Source organism: Fukomys damarensis, unplaced genomic scaffold, assembly GCF_012274545.1.
Source record: "Fukomys damarensis isolate Sample0158 unplaced genomic scaffold, DMR_v1.0_HiC HiC_scaffold_17, whole genome shotgun sequence".
Taxonomy (NCBI): domain Eukaryota; kingdom Metazoa; phylum Chordata; class Mammalia; order Rodentia; family Bathyergidae; genus Fukomys; species Fukomys damarensis.
In genome coordinates, this window is record NW_022900929.1 from 14,998,226 (window position 1) to 15,022,727 (window position 24,502).

At 38.1% G+C, this 24,502-nt stretch overlaps 1 protein-coding gene across 1 annotated transcript in view; it reads left to right on the forward strand.

Moving 5' to 3' along the window:
* Nucleotides 1-24,502, forward strand: part of Hecw1 (HECT, C2 and WW domain containing E3 ubiquitin protein ligase 1) — a 390,788-nt gene that overhangs the window by 203,134 nt on the left and 163,152 nt on the right. Inside the window, 1 exon segment of the mRNA XM_010610867.3 lies at nucleotides 9,244-9,338. Within this exon segment, the coding sequence (XP_010609169.1) occupies nucleotides 9,244-9,338 (95 nt within the window).

Sequence of the window (24,502 nt, forward strand, 5' to 3'; positions counted from 1 at the left end):
CTGAGAATTTCAGCAGGGGCTCCCTCCTGCCATACCTTCTCAGTATCAAGAGATAGAACGTTTTTCCAGGTATTTTCATGATGAGCTATTCCATCTTTTACCTTCAGAGCATCAAGATCTGGCAAATGTCTGAGGCAAAACGGGCTTATGTTGAGATCCCGATTGCTGTCACTCTGGCCCCACACAGTTGGCTAACAGAGAAAAAGGGCTGGAAGTTATCAGCTCATCTCACTAGTGTCCACCCAGCTTTCGGGATTTTTAGACCTTGTCGCCTTTAGTACTTTATAACATTTGTACATTTTGCTCTAAAATTAATTTATCTAATTAGCAATCAAAATGTTGATCTGCAAAAACTACTCTCCTAGCAGGAAGAGGAAGTCTCTCATTATCTTTTAACTCTGCATGAATTGACCCCAGAGATCAAAAACTGTCTGAGGGGTGTGGAGGAGTGGCAGTAATATGCACTGGCATTAGAAACAAAATACATTTGTTAGATTGTTTTTGAGTTTGGAATTGTCCCTCTGGCACCTGAAATATGTATTTCCCATAAGTTGAATTTCCAGTAATTCCAATGTCAATTTCTCATAATGGCTTATTTTGAACACTTTGCCATATTAGAGGCATTAGCATAGACTTATTCTTCTATTCTAAACAGGAAATTAGCTGAAGACATAATTCTACATGTAAAAAATTTGATTATCACAATTGATCTAAAAAGTAATTAACCATTTTTCATTCAAATAATCTGATAGTTTATAATTTAGCTATTAGAGGGGCTGGGGATTTGGTTCAGTGGTTCTGCCGCCTGCCTTGCAAGCACAAGGACCCAAGTTCAATCCCCAATACCCCCCCAAAAAATAATAATTTAGCTATTAGAGAAACATAATTACCACACGGCAATTTTTTTGTAAATTAGGCTAATGTGAAATACTGAAGATGCAGTCATCTCTGTTCAAAATAAGACTTATTTTTCCAGTTATTTTCCAATTTAAATTAATGCAATTTACATTTAAATTAATATACTCAGTCTCTAAGACAGCATTCCAAATTGTAAAACTTGTAGAAGCACAGATCTAAGATGAAACCTCTACCAAATTTTGACAAATCGATGTGATAGTCTACAATGTAGTAAGATTGTCTTCATCTGTTAAATTCATTATTACTTTAGTATTTACTGCAAAAATAGAATCTGAGTAACAAAATCACCATGTTTTTCAGGGGCGTTGATAGTAGAACAAGATTTTGTAGCTGTCTGGTACAAAGTAATATAGATTTTAAAGTCATATTAGTTTCTCTTTATTGAATGAGTTCATGAATGCAAGTAACAAACATTAAATGTGACACAAAAGGTGCTCACATGTGATCCTATTAAATTCTGATTTGGTCCAAACCAGAGCCCCCCAGTACATGAGAAACTTTAGAGCTTAGAGAGATCCAAGAGACAATTTCAGTTTTAAATTAAATTTACCAATGTTGCATCTTCACATTAACTGTGGACTCTTCAATGTCAGACGCTATTCAGCTTTTCAGTACTGTAGCAAGCACCTGAGGTATTCCACGTATACAAAAGAAAGGTTGATTGTGGCTCATGGTTTCAGAAGTTTCAACCCATGGTCCATTAGCCCCAATGCTTTTGGGCCTTTGGTGAGCAGCACATCATGGCAGAGCACACAGCAGAGCAACCTGCTTACCTTGTGGTGGTTGGGAAGTAAAAGAGAGGGGAAGAGGAAGAGACCAGACTCTCACTACCCCTTTCAAGGGCACACCCCAGTGATCTTCCCACTGTACCCCAGTTCCAATAGTTTTCACCACATACTGATAGTATCAAGCTGGGGGCCCAAACCTTTAACATTTAAGACTCAGACTGAAGCAGCTGCTGCCTTATCCTTCATTCCATTTGTCTTCATTTATTTGGAAAGGCTTCACTTTACTTTTGTTTTGACCAAATCTGCTTAGTTCTCAAAATCCATTTAATATGTATTTGTTGTATTTAAAAATACAAATGAACATATTAAGTGTAGGGTAGTATAGAAAATTGAAAGTTTTATACCATTAATATTATTTCTCCAAAAGTCCTGCTCTTATTATTTTCTCTTGCTGAAGCTAAATGCCTTTTGGATCCAATTAATTTATGACTCATTGTGCCATTGCTTTTTGATCTCTTTGAGCTTTTGAAGACATTTTCTGTTATTTTTGCTACTTAACTTTTGAGGCTGACTGTTGCACAGAGATGATGGCTTCTTGAGTTAAAATTGCTTTCCTGAATTTTGAGGCCGTGGTTTGTTATCTGCCTCACATGTATTTTATAAATGAAATATTAGTAGATTTAAGTTCATTGTTCATGCTAAAGAATGTTGTGGTATAGATAACTTGGTTCTTTCTCCACAAATAAGTGGCCTCGCAATGGAGGGCATCTTTCCCCTGCTGATTCATGCTGTCTGATTTATCAATTCTGATCACATTTTGGTTCATGAGATTTGGGTGTTCCTTTATTGCAGATACTGTAAGATATGAAGAACTAAAACTTGCCATGAAGTTCAGATATTCACACTGCTACAACCTGTAAATGTTCAGACAGCAACAGGAAGCAAGAAATCTTGTGATTCATGAAAATTATTTTGCTGGTTTCAGAGTTCTTACTTATAATTACCTTCCATCTGTACTTCGAAAAACTAATTCCTTTCTCTTTCATTGTTTCTCTTTATATTGTGAAGTCATTTGTCAATTTAATTATTGCTCCTTCAAAAATGATCTAGCTTTGGGCCAGGGATTTAGCTCATTGGTTCCGCTACCTGCCTGGCAAGCACAAGGACCTGAGTTTGATCCCGGTACCAAAAAAACAAAAAACAAAAACAAAAATTATCTAGTTTTTTCCTTAATTAGCTGATGACACTGTTTTTCTCTTATTTTTCCGAAGTTTACAGTGATACTTGATCATTTTGTTCTTTCTCAGTTCACAGGGTTCTTTGAATCTATAGCCTGACATCTTTCATTATTGTTGGAGAATTTGTGTGTGTGTGTGTGTGTGTGTGTGTGTGTGTGTGTGTGTTTTACTGGGAATCAAACCCAGGACCTTGCACATAGTAGGCAAGTACTCTGTCACTGAGTTGGAACCCCAGTCCTGAAGAATCTTTAGATTTAGCACATTATCTTTCTCCTGTATATATTCCAATTGCACACATTTTAGATCACCTTCCACTATCCTGTGTGTTTGTTGCAATCTTTTCTATATTTTCCGTTCTTTGCCTCAGCATGCTTCATTCTGAATATATATGCATATCTATCTATAAATATAGATAGATATAAATATATATAAATATATATCTATATATAAATATATAGATAGATATATTGATCTGTTTCATTTGTCTGCATTTTCTTCTCTGTTTAATGATCTGTTAAAACCTATCCATTGTATTCACTATCACAAAATTATTGTTTATCAGGTTCAATATTTCTTGGTTCTGTTTATAGACTTCATTCTTGGCTGATGTTTTCAATCTTGTCTTTCATTATCTCGAATGCTTTGAACATGTTTTTATAAAGCCTGTGTCTGTAACTGTTTGTGATACCTATTGTGTCTTTAGTTTTTGCTATTTGTTTTGGTTTTGTTTTCACATCACCTGTTTCTGAATCCACTTGGTTAGTTTTAAATTAAGAACTACTCACTACAGATATTCCTCATTTAACAACCTACTTGTTTAATGACTGTTTGGATTTACGACTGAGGTGGGATGTCCAAATTTATATCAAATTTATAGCTCAGACTGGGACCCCCATTGAGACTTGTGACCCAGCAACTTAAGCAGCAGTGCAGCCTTATTGTGGCTTCTTCTGTACAGTATACTACTGTAATTTTTGCTGATTGCACTGCACAGTGCAGTACTGTAGTTTTATGTCCTGTTATACATTACAGTACTGCATGTAAGAAGTATGCAAATAAAAGCAATGTCTTCAAGTTGGAGTGTCCTTGGACCATTTCTTCAATCTGAATATTGTAATGTGCATAATAGATACAATTCCTCATTTAGCGACCAGTTCATTTAATAGCCTCATCTCTGAGTTTTACCTTCGGGATCTTGACCTCAATATTTTATTTTATACTGCCTAGCTAGGTCTCTGATGCCTTTGGGCTAGGGTTTTTCACATTTAGAGAAAGAATTCAAGAATACTTAAGTTTCAAATTTAAGATAAACAATGAGTAATCTTTTTAAATATATTTCATGTAATAACTGTGATATACTCACACTATAATTTATTCTTTTTTTTATCCCAAACTGATTTTTATCTGGCAACCCTACTTTAAGCAGATGCCTTAAATTTTGGCCTAATTTTCCTTAAATGTAAAATAGGATTGATAGGTGACATTTATTGAGGCCTGATTCTTTTTCAACTGTTTTGCTAAACACATTAAAAGAAAAGGTTAATAATAATTGCCTATACATCATAAGATTCTTACAAAGATCAAATCAGAAATTAGTGTGAGTAGTTAAGTGTATATTAAGTGTTAGTGAATTCAGGTTAATTTACATCATACCTTTAAAGCTTGCTTGCTCCCAGCCTGCTACCCTCCTTGAAGAATGAATCTCAAGTCTATAGCAGGTCTGCTGATCCCTCAGAAGCAGAGTAAGGAAAAAACCCAATTTTCTTGTTTCTTTACATAATACTGCAGCTAAAGTGAATCCACCTGTACTTTCTGAACACCTTCTCCAGAATAAAAGCTAGTTAGAGAATGCACATTTGTAAGGTAAAAACTTCAGTTTTGCTCCACTTTGTTAACAAACTGATCATCCCTGGTCAAATTTGAAAATAAATCATGTGTCAGGCGAAAATAACCAAAATATTAAAATGAAACCTATTTTAAGGTTACCACTAGCTATATAGGGTTAAGATATCAATTTCTTTCTCTGGAAAGGCAAGAACTATACTCCGGTGAGTGGTGGACGGGTTGGATTTCAACACGCCATGCGGTCTTTGGTTGGGTGTCCTCATGTTAGATATCGCCGAGCACTTGTCCAAATCAGCCCTGTTGACATAAAAAGGCAGCTCATAACTTCTTCATATAGACTATGCCTAATACATTAATCCACCTGTTCTATATGACAGGAGTACCTGAAACAGTATCTACCAAGTATACAGTAACATTGCCACTCGTATTGAGGCCAAGGCTAAGAGAGTCCTGTAACTTACAAGAGCAATGAGAGCTGAGTCCAGAATTGAGCTCCCACTTATTCCATCTCACAGTCTTCCCTTTCCTTAGATCACTTTGCCTTCCTGGACTTCTGTTGCTGCGCACATAAACATTCCACATAAACAATGAGGCAGACACCTCCTCTCCCTCTCCCTTTTCCCTCCCCCTCCCCCTCTCTTTCAGAGAATGCCTTGTATACCTTGAAGAAGTTTTTTAAATGATTGTTACTATTTTACCTAGAAAAGCAAAGAAAGGCAGAACTAGTGTAGGTCTTCCTAGACAGTGTCTGAAATGATGACCAAAAACCATTTGATGTTTTTTAGCCTTTGAACCTTGATATATTTCTCAGAGAGAGCAGTGATTTCTAACTGCAGAAACTACTTTATCGGCACTTGAACAATTACAAAAGTTATCCAATTTTAGATTTAGGAAGTGTGTGTTCTCTGTGAAAAAGTAGGACTCCTCAGGACATGGTATTTCCTCCTGGGTTACTCTAATATGGTTGCATCACTAGACAATACAGTGGTACCTTGGTTGAGGGACTCAGTTCTCACCACGATTCTGATCACAAATCAAACTGAAAAAAGAGCTGCATCAAACAAACTTTCCCATAAGGTCAACATTGAACCCAAACATTGAATTTGATTTGGTCCTCATCCAACTGATTGGGGCTGGCATTTTTGATCTCTGGTTTTCAGGCCTAATCATTTTTCAGCTAGGTCTTACCTTTGGGGGAACATGGTATTATAAAAGAGTTGCTTGAGGAAAAAAAAAACCTTTGCTGACAAGTCCTGAAAAGGAGAATACCGCACTTTGAAAGGAGTCCATGAATTCTTGCCTCAAAATAGGAAATAATATGCTTACCTGGCAACAGGATTTAAAGCACGTGTGTGTGTAATTTCCCTGACCTTTGTGCTCAAAGGCATTGAAATAATATTCTTCTTTCAATGAAAAGCAGTAGTGCCTGTCCCAGATGGCCGTTCTCAGTGCTTCTTCTACCCAGCTCAGTTTAAGGTGAGGCCTTCTGGCCCCTGCATGCTCATGTCCTGGGCATCTGTAGGCAGAGGAATTCACACACTAAACATACTAACTCCTTGTGTTCAGATAGCTGTATCACACTCACTGCTTTAGGCAAGGTCTATTCATGATTCCTGACCTATAAGAAACCTAGCTCTCAGCTGAGACGGACCTGGGTGTGTAGGACCTAACATAGGGACAACTGGGAGGAGTCTGGAAGAACATGTAGGGAATGAGCTTGTTAGATTGTTTGACAAGATCTTGAAAAGACAGTCAACAGATATGCAAAATGCCTGCAAGAAATGAAGGACTCGGGAAGGAAACAGAATATTGACACACCTAATGTAAGACCACTTCCACTAAAAGGGGGCCGTGAGTGCCCCAGGCATCCTTCAGGCAGTGGGAAGTTTTCACAACCACAACTTAATGGATTTAAAATATTCCAATAGCTGATTAAAATCAGATGGAAAAATGTTTCATCTCACTAGTAATCAAATAAATGAAATGAAAAGGATAATGAGATTCTATTTTAAGCTTATTTTTAATTGATAATTCTTAGTGCTAACAATGGTCAGTATCTTGATGTTACATTTTCTGGTGGAAGTGTAAAGAGCTGTTTGGAAAGCAGTTTGGGCACAGGAAGAGAGAATTCTTCAAATGCTCATATCTCCTAACCCAAAGGAGACGATTGTAATATTCATATCTTCTGCATCAAGGAGTCATTCTGTATCAGGTTTAAGTTTAGCTACATATAACAGGAATCCCTAAAGAACAAACAACATGGATGTTATCTGAGAGGGAAGCTACAAAACATAGGGCTTAGTTGGACATTATAACCTAAAACAAAATTCTATTACTAAGGAGAAAAAGGAGAAAGGATGTTAGATAGGTAACTACAATGTTTACCTGGAAATAAGACCTAGCTGGCAAACAATCAGCTAGAAAACTAGAGATCAAAAACACCAGCCCCAGGGCCAGGGATGTAGGTCAGCAGCCCAGCACCATCTGCCTGGCAAGTGCCAGGCCCTTAGTTCGATTTCCAGTACCAAAAATTTGAAAATGCCAGCCCAATTCAGCCTGTCCTTGCCTTACCTGTCTTACAGAGTAGGCAACGAGCAAGAGAATAGTGATAGCAGGTAAGTGAAGGACAGGCTGATTGGGGCTGTCATTTTGATACCAAATTTTCAAGGTTGATTATTTTCTGGCCAGGTCTTATTTTCCGGGAAAGATGGTGTTGTGCCCATGTCGCAAAATACCCAAGAAGACCATCAGGAAATTCTTCTGATGTAAATACATGAGGAGTTCATTGCAAGCTTGAGCCTGGACTCCCAGTGTCACCAATGCAGTGGCTTCAAACTGGAAGTCCTGACCCATTAAAGTAGCCTATAGGGTTTGGGTGGCTTGAAGTTCTCTCTATTCTGTTGGCTTCTTTTCTCATTTTCTAAATCTATTGGATGTTGCTGGGGCTCTTGCAAAAGAGGGAAGGAATTTACTTTAGCTTGGGGAGGGGGTCAGTTCAAAAAGGGGTTAGTATGCTCAAGGATGCAGTGTACTCTTCTTATCTCTATAGAACCTCCTGTTCTTTCTCCTTGAGGTTGGAATGGCCTTCCTCCCATCTGCCTGACTCTGTTCTTATCGCAACTAAGTAAATTAAGCAAACCAAGCAAATTTTTACTGCCTGAGTTAGAAGTTTGGCCCTGACACCGGATGGCTTTTCAGCTCAAAATAGAGTTAATTAGGCTAAGTGGGGCGTCTTGGGATTTGGGCCCGATTTTTAGGGTCCCACAATAGTAATGATTTTTACTCCATTATCCAAGTAAACATATTTGAACCTCTCAAGTAATTCATAAAATGTCATTCCTTTTTTAAAGAAAAGCCAAAATTTTCAAAAATAGGGGAATATTCACAAATTATAATTCTATTCTTTCACAAAACAAAGAATCTTATCTACAAAGTCTAAAATAATAGCTCACTATGCTTAAGAAAGCAATTGTAAAAAACCTCATAGATTTTATTTTATTTATTCTTTTCTTCTTTTTCCATATTTTCCATGATGTGTATACTTAAGTGAATGCTATAAAATCACAGATATTATTTTCTTAAATATTATAACTGAAGACAGTTTCCCATATTTGAGAAACAGGGTTGCAAACTGAAAATTCCCCAGGTTTTTCCCCAACAAAATAAATATATGGGACACAGCCTGGTAAATTGTTCAAATTTTAAGAAACCAATCCTATCAATTGTGAATTGGGAAAAGCGGGTCACCATCAAATGACCTAAATTTACGTTGTCTGCCCTCTTCTACTCACCTGCGTGCCAGAAGATAGTGCAGTCACATCCTCGTCACTCTCCATGTTGTCACCATCACCAACATATCTGAACCTTTCATTGAACTCTTAAGGATGTTTATTTGCTTTTACCCTCTTAAAAGGTATATATTACTGTTAGTTCTATTTTACACCTAAGTAACATACGGTACAGAGAGGTTAAGTGACTGGATCACTATCCCACAGGTTGTAAATAGTAGAGCTGAAATCCAAACACAGGCAATGTGATTCCCAAAGCTACAACCTTTCTGTTTACCATCCATAGAAATTTGAAGAAAAACAGATTGTGATTCAAAGAAATTGTGCACTAACATGTCATTAAGGTACCCACCCATATACTTCAATAACTATCTTAAAATTTCCTAGATATTAATTTTAATGATTTGAATAGTAGGAAATTATACAAGCAAGAGGTTGTAGGCATCAAGCCACTTAGAGTTTTAGACTTCTAATGAGAAGCAAAAAGTTCTAATGAGATAAGATGGATAGTTACAAAAAAGTTAAGGCCAAAGCAGTTTTCCATAGCATATATTTAGAAAGAAGTCAGCCTGCTCAGGAGGCCTGTATGGAGACCATCCTTGCCCAGTGTGGCCTGGCTGGCTGGGGAAGGAGTAGGCTGCCGTCCCTGGGCTGTCTTCTATGCTGTGGCTGTGTCTTCCTGAGCTGTATCCTGCTTCTCAGTCCCCTTTCACTTCTGTCTTTCAGCTGAAACTAAGATCTGCTTCAAATACTACCACGGAGTGAGTGGAGCCTTGCGAGCCACCACCCCCAGTGTCACGGTCAAAAACTCAGCGGCTCCTGTAAGTCCCAGCTCTGCCTCTTTAATCAGACCTAACTCTGCTGCTTCCTTCCTGCTTTGTATTCTGTGTGTGTGAGCTTTTATGTGTGTGTGTGTATGTGTGTGTGTGTGTGTTTGTGTGTTGCATGCATGTACACATACATATACAGAGATACGGTGATTGATGGGTTAAGAATAGATTAAAAAGATGTTTCAAAATAGTGAAGAGGAACACACCTTAGCTAGGAATGTGCCACTTGTTTGTTTAGGGAAATGCCAAGCTCCAGTAGCTCCCTAGACCACCAAATGGTTCTACTAGACAAGGGCTTAACAGCAGGAAGTATTGCTTTGGAGTTTATTTTTTTTAACTCATTGACTTTAAATATTTATATTTTTCTGTGTTTTCATTTTGAGGCTTCTAAATAATAGAATAGAATTTATTGCCTCAGATTGATCTCAGTCACAGTAATATGAAATGGTAGGCCTAGAAATGACCAGAATCTCTCTTTCTTCATTTCTTTATATAAATGAGCACACTATACCTAAGGGGCTTGATTATGGTGCCTCAGATCACAGTTAGCCAGGTGCCCATCCAGAATTTAGATCACATGTTTTGTCTTCTACTTTGTTGCTGTGCTCAATCTTATAGTAATAGGATGCCATGTTTTCCTAAATTACAGTGTACTCTTAACCCTTGCAGTGCTTCTTACATAATTCTCAATGCACCAGATAAAGCTAGCTGAAATCTACTTGGAAATGATCTTCCTTTTCCTTTCACATAAATTAAAAATGACCAACCAAGAAGGCTGAACAGAAAGCCAGCGAAGACGCAGTCATGCAAGTGGAAATCAAAAGAAAGATCTTTGATATGCAAAAAAAAAGGAATAATGAAAACATTTGAAATGTAATGTAAATGATTCAGGAAAGACACTAAAAAACTACAGCAGGGTCTTGAAGATGTACTGATGGAAGCCTCGGTAATAAGCAGTAAGTTAAGCAGGCAGACTTCAGAGACTGAATATTGTGTGCCTCCCTCCTCAGGACTGGACTCTGGACGGAGTTTGCCGGAGGGGATGCACAGGGGAGGAGAAGAGAGAGACAAGGAGGGCCATGCATGCTCTATGGTCGCCATCCCTCCCTATACTGACCCTGTACATGGGAACTTGGTGTCTGTCATATCTCCTGAGTGGGACAGGAGTTTAAATGTGGAATCTGGAAAAGTTTTCCCAGAGTTCCGAGACCTCTTCCAGGACCGTGTGTACAAAAGAGGATACCTCCCAAAGTCAGAAGGAGAGGGAAAACCAGAGCTGGATGGACGATCAGGAAGGCACTGAATATACACCACACAATGAAAGAAGGAGCCAGACAGTGGACAGAAGCCAATCCAGAAAAAATCTTCTGTGCTTACTACATCACATCATGCCTTTTCCACCCATAGCAAGTCACTCACGGAAGTGGATTCTTGCCAGACACTTTCCTCCCTCATCTAGGCAGGGCTCTCCCACTGATGGGACTGGCAGGTTGGCACAAGTCTGGGACAGGAGAGGAGAGATCCTTGCCTCCACCTGATCAGTTATGAGATCATGATGGGTGTGGGCCAGCCATGGAATTCACTTGTAATTTAAAGAAAACTCCCTAAAGTATTTGGCTTCTCTGAACTCAGCCTACTGAAGGCTTCAGATGTTTCCATGGTGATGCTGAGTGTGACTGACATCACCAGTGAGGTCCAATGTAAACGTAGAATGAAACAAGATGACAACTCCCCAGAAAACAGACTTGGAACAGACAGGAAATGAGCCTTCCAACACTGGATCAAGTATCAGCAAGTACATGTTTTCCAGGGGCCGCCATCACAAGAAACAAAGGCCGATTTACATCTGAGAAGTGAAAACAAGGTGTTTTGGTCATATTATTTGACATAAAAGTCCAGGAGATCACATGGATTCTACTGTACCCTGACGCCGTCTTTATCATTCTGTGCATGCTACTGTTGCTGGTACTAAAAGTTCAGACACCTTGAAATATTCTGACATATTGCTCTTTTCCTTATCCTCACCACCTTGATGATTTTTCTCATATACATTAACAGACATTTGGGTTGACACTTCATGTACATTCCACGGGAAACCTTTGTTCCTCTTTTTAATCACCAAGTATGTGTAAGCCTGACCCTAAGGTCCATGTGTCAGGGTATCTCTTGATATGATGATCTTGGGTATCCACTGTCACACTGTGACAGCAGGCAGAATCCCAGGCAGAGGGATCATGCTTTGCCTGTATTTTAATGTGCAGTTAGGCTTTGTAGTGCTTAAGCTATCATTGCCCTTACTGTTTTGATAGTTACTTTTGCATTGCTCTTTTTGGTTCCCAGCACACATAAGGCAGGAAGGAACCATATTTTCGCTAAGTGACCATTTGGCTATATGGTGACAGAATGGAACCCACGTTAGTTTATAATTTGCAAGCCAGTTTAGGTGTTGGTATAATTGACTTACCTTCTGAGTTGCAATCTGGCCTTTGCAATCTGGTCTAAGAACCTAGGAACGCTGTTTCTAAGGGGAAATGGCATTAAGTTGCCCCAAATCCATTTGTCAGCAGACTTTTTGAATATCCACTTTCAAATTGAGTATGGCTGGTGCTATGCCAGTCTTCTATGAAGAGTTGCCATCAGTAGCCCTTTTATCATGTCAAAGGGCCATTCAGTCTATTGGCACAAAACACTAAAGCTGTAACACTTTGGAAACAGGGACTGAGATGTGAAGTGCTCCTCTGGCATAATCAGCCCTTTAATTTTCGGAGCCGAGTAGATTCGTGCTCTGAATCAGTTCTTCTCATCATTTCTTTCACCTTCAGCTTTGTCTTTGTCTAATTGGTCACGATTGAGATCCTTATTATCAAAAGAGGTTATTGCCTATTCTTACCATTCTGGAACTCTCATTTATTTGGTAGTCTGAATCATAGCTTAGAACTGTAAGGGAAAGGAGCTTTAGAGGTAAATTAAAGGTAAGTCTTGTCACTAAGAGCTCACAGTTACTCTATTATTGGTTATAATACTATCTGAGTGTTCAGACTCTACCCTCACCATGCTGCCGTGTAGCAAAAGGTACCTGTAGCAGCCATTCTGGCTGTTGGAGGAGATGGCATATGGGCTGAAGCACATGGCATAGATGGAACTTTACCATCTTTACTAGAAGGAAAGCCACACAAGGCTAACAGCATGTGCAAAGGTCCAGTGGCATAATGTGATACCAACCTGGTGAGGAAGGTCTAAATTATGCTAGGTCTGAAGAACAGATGATTATAGTTTTTCCACATATTCCACTTCACTTTGCTTTTTCATATGTTCTGTGTACTATTGGGAGCACCTACCTTATGTGTTATATTTTCTTCCATTCCCTGTACAAAAATCATTTTGAAGATAAGTTCCTCTTTGCCCTTGCTACCTTTTCTTTGTAAATGATGTCTTTCTCAATATTCTTTTGATACACATCAAAGGACAGAAATCTCTCTAGACCTATAATTTCCTTAAAACAGGGTAGGTGTTGTGGTTCAGATCAAGACTAGCCCCCAAAACTCTCATGCACTCAGATGTGAGGCTATTCAGGAAGGTGAGTGAATTACGGGGGCGCTACAGCTGCATGTGATGTTAGGAGGTGGGGCCAGGTTGGAAGAGGTGGTCGCTGGGTGTGACCTGGAAGGCTGCATCTCCCTCCCCAGTGCCTCCCTTTGCGCTCTGCTTCCTGGCTGCCAGGGTGGGAACAGCTCTTCTCCACCCCAGCCCCTCCCATCATTCTGGTCTGGTTTGGAGCCAGCCGACTGTGGACTGAAAACATGAGCCAAAATAAACCTCTCCTCGAGTTGTGGGTGTCAGGTTGTGTCTCAGTGACAAGGAATAGAGTGGCTAAGACAGTAAGTTAGACTGCTCTGTATTTGTCAATTATATCATTAGAATCTTGTGTACCATTATAATTTTTCACACCAGAGAAACTATTCAGTATTTACACATGTGTGACTTACTTATTTCACTCAGGAGTATATCCTCAATATATATCCATTTTCCTATGAATGACTCTAATTTCTCATTCTTTATGGCTGAGTAGTATTCCATTTTATACAAAAACCACATCTTTATCCAGTTTCCAACTGATGGGCAAATGGGCTGTTTCCAAGTTTTAGATATTACAAACTGCCACTATAAACATAGGTGCGCATATATCACTGTGAAATGATTCTTTTCCAAGATTCTTTTGTAATATCCTTCCATAAGCTCATGTTCAGGTAATGGTTTTCCCAACTGACCAGTCAAAGGCTCATTTAGACCATGGAATGGCAATTTCCCAGCTATGTTTTTCTAATTGTAATTTCTCATTAGTTATGCTGAATAAATAATTGCCTTGAAGAAAGAGTTGGGGAGAGTTCAAAGCTATTTTATTTTCCTCAACTGATTTAGTTAGAATCCTAGCTTTTGTGATCTCACCCATTTATGCTAATGCAACCATGCTCTAAAACCTGCCCTTGCGTGTCCGGTCTTGGTCTGGAAACCTGGCTTCAGGAAAATTTTGGGAAGGTTACAAGAGGTTCATTTTTTTAAGCTTGGATTTTAGTAATAGCCATGTGTGTTAGTCAGCTTTCCATTACTATGATACAACACCTGAGATAATTAAACAAAAAAGAAGAAAAGTTTACTTTGGCCTCTAACTTTTGAGGTTTCAGTCCATTGTCAGGGGTGTCCATTGTTTGAGGGCCTCTAGTGAGGAAGGATACAATGGTAGGAAGCTGCTGATCTTGTGGCAGCTAGGAATTGAAAGAGAGGAACAAGAAAGGTCTGGGGTCCCAATATCTCCTTCCATGGCACACCCCAGGCCCTGACTTTCTTCCGGTAGGCCACAACTCCTAAAGGTTCCTCTACTTTTTCACATCGCAGGCTGGGAACCAAAGCTTGACTGCAAAGGCCTTTGGAGACATTCAAGGTCTATAGCAGTATTGAAACCTTTTATGAGTTAATTATGTTTTCCTGTTAATTCTCTAATGCATCTATAATTCATTTTTGCAGCATGTCATAGGTACTTACCTAAGCAGGCACTAAAAAGAAATTTCATCAATAAATCTATGATGAAACAAAATTCCAAGACAAACTGGTAATGTTCTGAAATCAGTTTCTAAATGCAGTCATCTTAGTTATGTTAGAAAAGCAAGACATTTGAAGTCATTTTATAGCACAATGTTCCAATTTTTCATTTCTTTCCCTCATACATATTTCTGTTAGCCTTTTCTTAGAGGACAATTTTAGAATACATTTTGATCTGTAAGTCAAATGCTGGAGATAATTCACAATAAATGTAAATTTGTGTGCTTGAAGTAAAATTGCATACAAGATTTATTTATGTGAAAAGGATCAACGTTACCCAGGTATTTACTGGAGAGTTTCAGAATGATTTTCTAATGAATACTTTACAAGATTGTCAAATTGTTGCTACTTTAACTTCTGTCTCTATTCTGTAAAAATCAAGGGTGGAATGGGAAAGCAGTTTGTCAGGGTGGGAGAAATAGATGGTTAGTTATTGACATAAAACATCCTTTCTTCTAGATGAGAATCCACAACCATACTTTGTCTCACCCCATCTGGCAAACAGTTTTTTGATATCCAATGCCTCATTCTTCTTCCCCATAACCAACTCCATCTCCTGGGCCTCCCGTGCTCACCCACCAACACAAGCAGTGCTCTGCTCCCTCAGGCTTGGAAGTCTGCCCCGAAAAGTTGTTCTCTGCATCTTTGCAGAGTATATGGTTTTAATGATTCATTTGTGCACTCATTATATGTTTGTCAGTAAGCTCCTCTGAGAGAGCCACTAGACATATAAAACTCAGCAAGATAAATCTCCATCCTCAAAAGCCACCTGCCCAGAGTGGGGTAAAGGGGTAATGATAAACAGATAAGAAAATTGGGGGAAAACCCCAGCACAGCTCTAAGCCTCTGGTTGGAATCATATAAAGTACCTTGGGAGCATCAAGGATGAGCAGACCCAGAGTCTGAGACAGAGTAAGCCAAAATAGATATATACCACACCCTTGATTCTTGACCAGACCCTTTATTTTTTTCTCTGCTGCTTTAACCCAAAATTTAGAGTCATGTTATACAAACATATATTAGCAGTAGAAATCTCTAGAATTTGATCAGATTAAAGTGGGGGGATATTTGGATGTACGTACATCAGAAGAGAAAGAAAAGGTGAGTCAGAGCTACACTGTGTCCTCTCTAAAGAATATTCCCAGACACAGTCTCGAAACTGCCTTAGAAGCACCTGGAAGTTTGGATTCCATCCTGATTCAACATTAATAAATGTGATCAGTTTTAGAGGAAGAGGGTCAGAGCTCACTCGAAAGAGCATTTTGGGTTTTGGACTTGGAGGTGTTTTCTGAAGTGCTTTCCTTGCCAGCATGGTTCAGCTGCCAAAGCCTTGGAGTGATTTGTGTCCTTTTCTGAGATCCAAGGAGCAGAGCATCAACTGCTAGCTCTAAACCTCTTCAAGTCGAATTTTCCACTGAAACCACACTAGAGAAATATTTAAGACATATCATTACTGGAAAATTGAAATCTTTTCTGTTTTTTTAAGATCCAGGTCGTAACTTGTGCTGTGATATCTATGAAACCCTGGTGTTCCGTAGGTATGTTTACGCATGTTCCTAAGGAATGGGTACAAGGCATTCATCCGATTCTGAATAGGATCCATGGTTCCTCTATCATAGGAAACACCAGTGCCACTCTTCGCTGAGGTACAGTCAGTTTGACAGGCTTTACATCTGTACAAAGACTTTGTTCAAAGTCTACCTTTGCCTTTATTGGAGAAAACACTCTGGTCTTTGAAGTAGTATGAAAGCCAGGAATTTTCTTAATGAAAAAGAGTGGGAGTAAATACCTAGAAAAGAGACCCAGACTTAGACACTTAAACATCTCAAGATGAATATATTTACCTGTTAATCATCATAAATCTTGATGTGAATTTATCCAGTAAACCTGATACAAGAGAACTTGAAAAGTAAACAAAGCCCTCTTAAACATAAAGCTTTTTCATTCTTTTCCTGCAGCTGGATCTAAATATTGACTGCTCAGGGATTAGAGGCAAGGTTAGCACAAAAGAGACAAATAAAAATGTTTATTTCCCTAAAGCCAAACAAAATAAATGAATTCATAGGTGCAGTCTTTCAGATGACCGAGGAATGGGAATATCTGACATGCTTTAAACTTTCTAGAGCAAAAATAGAAATACTTCCAAAGTAACTTTCCTTTGCCACCTTATCAATAAAACAACTATCAAAAGTAGCATTTAAATAGAAACATATAGGCCATTTTCTTGAGAAATGTAAATATAGAATCATAAGTTAAATATTTAAAAAGAGGTTGCAAAAATGCATTAAGATAGTATGGCTGCATGAAGTTTATATCCAGATTACGAAGTTTGTTCAATATTTAAAAAGCTATTAATATGATAAACTATCTTAATAGGAAATCACATGATATGATAGATACAAAAAAGACATCTACAAAGTACCAGTTCATGCTATTAACTGTGTAACTATAGTTAAATGTGAGTTACTTTAACTTGACTTACATATTTATGTATATCTCAAGCTAAATACCAGCATCATTTTCCGGTGAAGGTATGGTTTCATCAAAGTTGGAAACAAGACAAACAGGCCACTGCACCATTATTTAACATTGTTTTGGATGTGCAAGCCAGGCAGTAGGTAAGAGAAAGAGATGAAATGAAGATTCAGTATTAGAAGGAAGATGATAAAATTGTCACAACTTATCACTGGCCTGAATTAACTTAAACTATTAGAAACAATAAATTTTCTCCCATATGTAAGAATCAATAACTCTACCATAAGCAAGGGAAAGTCAATTTAAAAAGATAACGGGAAAGGGGGCTTCAATTTTAATATTAACTAATAAAACTAAAATAACTTAATAAGAAATACACAGGACCAATGTGATGAAAACTTTAAAAGTATTGAAAGATAAATAAAATGTGGATATAGACTAAGATAAGCCATGTCCCTGTCTTAGGAGCTCAGTGATTAAATTACATAAATCCTCTCTAAATTAGCCTATAAATTCAACACAATTGCAGCTGAAGTCCAAGAGAATAGTCCTCTTTAAGTAGAATGTAAAGGCATATGAGGAAACTAATAAACTGCATTATGTAACATAAAAGCTCTAAATGAAAAAAAAAATCCTAAAAAGGAAAAAGTTGAAAATAGAAACAAAGCCAGCAAACTGATGAGTAAAGTTTCCGGCACTGGCTGACTAAAAACAACTCACATAGCACTCATTCACATTATTAAAGAGAAAAATAGACAAAGAACTTAAAGTCAGGAAATGTCTAATAATACATGAAAATAACGCATGTCAAATAACATGCATAACTAAGGAGGCAAGCTACAGATTGGGGGAAAAAAACATGGATTAAAGGACTGATATCTAAAATACACCAAGAACTCTTAAAACTCAATGACAAGAAGACAAAGAACCCAATTAAAGAATAGGCAGAGACCTGAACAGACACTTCACCAAAGATGTTTTGAGTGATGGAAAATAAGCATGTGGAGAGGTACTCAATATTACTTATCACTAGGAGATGGCAAATTAAAACAGTAAGAGGCCCCTACACTATGGTGGGAGTCATCAAAGTCCAAATGCCAGCCATTTTATGAATGTGAAGCATCGCTGCTCTTGGGATGGTAGAATTGTGTAGCTACTTTGGAAGGAAGTTACATAAAATAAAACACACTCTATACAATCCAGCAATCACATTTCTTGTTATGTACTCAAGGGAGGTGAAAACTCATGTCCAGACAAAAGGACAAGGATATTTTATTTATAGTTACCGAAATTTGGAAACACCAAGGTGTCCTTCAGCAAGCAAGTAAATAAACTCTGGTACATCGAGACTATGGAATGTTATTCAGCACTAGAAATACATGAGCTGCCTATTAAATTCTGAAAAGACAGGAAGAATCCTAAACGGATATAAAATAATCTGAAAAAGTTTCTACTTTAAAATTTCAACCACATAACATTCTGGAAATGGCATAACCATGGACACAATAAAAAGGTCTTTGATTGCCAAGGTTTAAAGGCAAGCGAAATAAATCGGAGGGGTCCAGAGGACTTTTAGTTATCCCATATAATACTGAAATAGTGGATACATGCCACAGTACATTTGTCAAAACCCACAGAACATCCAGTACCAAGAGTGAACCCTAATGTCAACTATGGGCTATAGGTGATGATGATAACGTGCCCCTCCCATGGGAAATGTCAATGGCAGAGGAGCCTGATGAGGCAGTGGGTATGTGTGAGCTCTCTCTACTTGCTCTTCAATTTTGCTGTCAGTGTAAAACTTCTCTAAATAATAGTCTATTGAAAACATGTTCTGATTGGAAAAAAATTTTTTAAAGACTTTATGATACTGGGGGATGATGAGGGGATAAAAAAGCACACACACGCTATTGGGTCCATTTAGCTCAAGATTGTTTTTACTATATTTATCCAAGTTTTTGTTGGGCATTTTGGTCAAGAATCTTGAGGATATGTGGACAATTACTGCAGAATTGAAATGGCAATAACAGTAAAAACAGTACACGGAGTAGAGAGACTGGTGATTCCCCAAGATGAAAGAAAGAGGGGAACCAATTGGAATCATGGATAAAGGTCCTCAGTGTATGTCTTATTGGATGAAAAAGCAAGACATCAAACAGTACTGTGAAAAGTACCCTTTTTTGTGGTAATGTGGATTGGACCTAGGGCCTCCTCACTGAACTACATACATCCCCAGCCCATTTTTGTGTTGTATTTTGAGTCAGAGTGTCTTAGTTACTTTGTCATTGCTGGTACACCCACAAGTTAAAGGAGAAAGGTTTATTTTAGTTCACAGTTTGTAGAAGTTTCAGTCTATAGTTGGTTGGCTACAAGGCAGGGAAGTGTGGTAGAGGGGCATCACAGAGGAGAAACTGTTCATGGCAGGGCAAGCAGGAAGCAGGGAGCCTTCCTTTCCCTTCTTAGTCCATCCAAGCTACAAGCTTATTGGTTGGTACTGCCCACACCCAGGGTGCATCTTCCCTTGTCAGTAAGTCCATTGTCCCACCCCGGAACTGTGCTAAACCAATCAGTGGACTGACCCAGTATCACACCCATGATCCAGTCACTTCCAACCATCTATGAGAGCTTGAGATTTTGGAGTAACATCTAGACATAAACTATAACATGAGTCATGCTAAGTCACTAAGTTACCCAGGCTGAGCTTGAACTTCTGAACCTCCTGCCTCTGCCTCCTAGACTGTTGAGATCACAGGCATGTACTACCACATCTGGCTTTAAATTTTTTGATTAATATATAGGTATATAAATACCTTCAGAAAATGATAACAAGTTAATAATGTGAAGATTTTACAGGTGTGGGAAGAGCATTGTCCTGAGAAAGATTTCACTTAATCTTCTGACCCTTTATTTTTTTTTACCCGTTAATATTTTCTAACAATATGCTATTTTCCCTTTTTACCTCTTTATGTTTTCTAACAATAGATAACTTTTAAAAACATCAACTAAAAATATTAAAATAAGGGGACCATGTTATTTAATGTTTTCTCTGCTTCACTATTTGTAAATCAATAATTTTTATTCCAATACTTCATATTGCTCTCAACTGATAGACTTCATTAATATATGCATGTTTATGAATTTGTGTCTTATTTAGTACATGTTTGTGATACATCATGACTGTGTTCATTGTGGGTAATTGGTACATATACATGACACTTCTTAATTCCTTTTAGGCCCTCTTTTTCTCCCCCTTCCTCTGCCCTCCATCTTTTGGTCCTATTCCCATTTGCAAAAGATCTATCTCTCTGCCTCCTAACGAAATCAATAATTTTAAAAAGAAAAATGCTAATTTCATCAAGGAAAAGAAGTTCCCTTTCCTCCCTTCTGGTGACTTGTCCAGCTTGATCTAGATGGTTAAAACCCTGTAATGTCAAGGGCCAGAGATTTAGCTCAGTGGTTCCACCACCTGCCTTGCAAGCCCAAAGTCCTGAGTTCGATCCCTGGTACCAAAAAAAAAAAAACTGTAATGTCACAACCCACAATAATACAAGTGACAAAATGTCTCCTGGCATTCCAGTGGGAGTGATAAGTAGGAAAAAAGGGCTAAAACTTTATCAGTACTGAAACCCACACTCAGGAATTAAAACCACGGATGAAGACAGTGCTCAGGCCAGAAACTGAGAAGAATTTCTCACAATGAAGATATCTGAGATGCATCTAGTTTTGATCTGGAAGAGCTAGAGGCACATAGGGAGAGTTGGAGGCCATAGGAATTCCTTCCATCCCCACACCCCAGCAAGTAAGCTTTTCTGGAACTACTGACAGTTTAATGTCATAATGTCTTTCTGGGTGCACTGTCTCCCTCTCCCTCTCCCTTGTCATGTTTGCTTTGCCTGAATGTAAATATGTAACTCTCAGTAAAATGGTCCTTTTTAAGCAGCAGGTGGTGGCACATCCCAACAGTCTGGGAGGCTGAGACAGAAGAACTATAACTTTGAGCCAGCCTGGGCAATTTAGCAAGACCCTGTCATTAAAAAAAAAAGTCAAAAAAAATATAAGGACCAAGGGTATAACTCGGTGCAAAGGACGTAGGTTCAATCCCCAGTACCACTGTAAAGAGTCCCTTGTTATAGCAAACATTGAATATAGTTCATTTTTAATTTTTAAGAATATTTTGTTGTGGGCAAGACATATATGAAATAAAATTTACCATTTTAAGTATACAATTCAGTGGCATTAGTGCATCATGTTGTGCTAACATGGCCACACCTTCCCCAATTGAAACACAGTATGCATCAAACACTGACTCCCCATTCCTCCCTCTCTCCTGTCCTGGCAGCCACCACTCTATTTCTGTCTCTGGGAATTTGACTGCTCATGTAGTCACATAAATGCAGTCATATGGCATTTGTCCTTTTGTGATTGATTTGTTTTACTAGAATAATATCTTCAAGGCCTGTCCATGTTGTTATAGTATCAAAATTTCCATTCTTCAAGGATGACAATGTTCATTGTATTTTGATTCCACATTTTTTCGTCCATCTATTTGTCAGTGGGCACATGGGTTGCTCGGTGGAGGCCTTTCTTAGGGGAGACTCCGTTGGTACTCCACTGGGCAAGAAAATCATTTGTTGTTTCTTTGTGTCCATGTTTATTATTGTTACTCATTATCTATAAAATATATTCGGTGGTTCAAATGAAGAGAAATTTTAAAAATTCATAAAGGATGACTCCTTGTGGGATAAATTCAGTGTAACAAAGTGAAAGAAACTCTAGAAAATTGCACATGCATCCTCAACATGATTCCAGAAAACATTTGTCTTTGAGGCTTTGGCAGAGCATTGAATGGTAGGAAGATGATTGAGGAGACTTGGGTCTTACTTTCTGATTAACTGTCATAGATACAGAACTTAAGAGACTGTAGGAAAAGGAGTTATATTGAATTAGAACATAAACTTAAACACATAACCCCAAACATGTCATAAGTGATGAAAATGTAAAGAGAATTTTTTAAACCTAGAGATCTAATTTATGGACAATGGATGTTTCCAAAACAGAAAACATAGAATAATAACCACTAAAATAAAAGATGAAAACATTTTCTAGTTTGAAAATAGTATGCTTCATATTAAAAAAGAAAGTACTTGTCATAGTTTAGATATCTGAAATTTGTAAAAAAATATATATATGTATGTTCATGGTAGAAATCTTAATAACACAAATCAGAAGATACATAATCTCAACATGCAGTAAGCCTTTGGAACTACACAGGTATTTGGGGAAGAATTTTCAAAGACTCCTCTAAACAAACAAGAAAAACTGTCAGGATACTGAAAAATAACAAAAGTCAACAAACTTTGTCTTTTCCACACACTAAGAAGACTATTTAAAGAGGAAAAAACACTGTCTTTTGTCAGTCATATGAAAGAAATATAATTCAGACATCAATAGAATACCCACACATCAAAGATATAATTTCAAGTTTGAGAAAATTATAAATGGAAGAGACTAGTAATGAATAAAAAAAAGTTAACTGTACAAGAATGAGGTAAAATTGTTGTAAGAGTTCAGTGTTTAAATGTGTATTGTGTGATTTACTATATGAGATGGTCAAACAAAATTTATTTTAGCTTTGGTAATCAAAAAATCATTTTTAAAAGTCATTTAAAAAACATTTTACTGGTCATGGTGGTACATGTGAATAATCCCAGCACTCTTGGTGGCTGAGGTAGAAGGATCACAAGTTCAAGACCAGCCTGAGCAATCTAATGACTTCATGAGACCTTGTCTCGAATTTTAAAAATTTTTGAAGAGCTGGGGATGTACTCAGTGTGAAGGCCTTGAGTTCAAGCCATGATACCCCATCCCAAAAAATAAGTCTTTACAAGTATGTGTGGGTAAGTCAATAAGTTCCATTTATGCCTAGGACTACAGTGATGATTCTTGAGTGGTCTCAGGCTACCATAACAAAACACCAGAGCCAGCAGGGTATTTATTCTCCCACAGTTCTGAAAGTCAGGAGCCCAAAGTCAAGGCATCTGCAGGCTTATTTTCTCTTGAGGCCTCTCCCTTGGCTTTATAGATGGCATTTCTCTTGCTGTGTCCTCATGCAGTCTTTCCTCCATGTGCTGCTCTAGCTCATAAGAACACCTTCATACAGGTGACCCATCTGACCACATAAAGCCTGAGTTAATGCCTTGAAGACCTTGTTGCCAAATGCAGTCACACTGGAGTTTAGCAGTTGCTTCATCAGCATGGGAACTTTGGAAGGACACAATTAAATCCACAAACCACTGTCTCCTTGGGCTGACATGATAAAATCTATTCTGTCTATTGCTGTGCTATACAGTCTCCAGGTCCCAGGAATATATATAATATAAGGTTATATATATAAAACACCTTATTTTAGTTTTATTTAGGTAAGCTCAATCATCTTTACACAATGTGATGAACCAAATGTATATTCACTCACTACAACTCTTAGCTATACTACAGGATACCAGAGATTTTAAAAATTTAAATGAAGACCAAAATATGCATATAGGGGGTCACCGTTTAACATTTAAAGAGCATATAAATAGTATACACTCTGTGAGAAAAACATTGACAAGATAAAAATATCATCCATAATCCCTCCACCTGTGAAGCCTCAGGCAATTGCAGAAATGAAGGGATTTATTATTCCTGGCCCCAGAGCTACTGCTGGAAAGAAGGTGAACAAATGTTCCAAGAGAGGAGTCACCAGCCATCAAATGGTCTGTGAAGATTCACATGGCCATGCAGCCCAGTACCTTTTACACAGGAGGCCGATGGTCATCCAATTGGCAGAAGTTTTTCAAATTCTAAATGGGACCTCTACAAAGATTCTCCTTCAGCATTCCGAAAGGCTAGCTAGAGGCTTGCAAGTTCAAGCCCAACCTGGGCAACGTGGTGATTTAAGAGAGACTGTCTCAAAATAAAACTCTGAAAGAAGGATTAGGAATGCAGCATAGTGTGAAGGCCCTTGTTTTAGTCCTCGTAATACACACACACACACACACACACACGTGCTCACACACACAAGCTCTATTAATTAACACTTCACAGAAAGATAAGAAATTTTAAATTTAATGATCCTGACTCTAGATTTGTAAATTTTATCCCCAGGTAGCAGGGGTACTTGCTGTTGTTGAAACAAAGATCAAAACTAAAGTACAATTTTGCAGAGAAACAAGTTTTAATTGGAAAGTAAGATGATATAGAATGGACTTCAGCTATAGTAGTTGGAGGAGCGTATTCTGAGAACTGGACAGGCCCACCCACAAAAGAAGGGAGATAGTTTGATGGGGTGCTGTGGTGGGTTGGGGCCCAGTCGATCAAATCTTTACATTTTAATGCACAGAGACAGTATTTCTATTTTCTCATTTAGGTTTTTTTTTCCTGTGTTACTTTTAGCTAAGATTGCAAAAGCCCTTACATTAATGAAGTCTTCAAGCATGTGGCCAGAGTGGAAATCCTCTCCCTGTGCTCAGCCTAAGGCAGGTCGGAATTATCAAGCAGCCTTTTCATCAAAGGGAAGCCTGATCCTGGGAATTTTTTATATT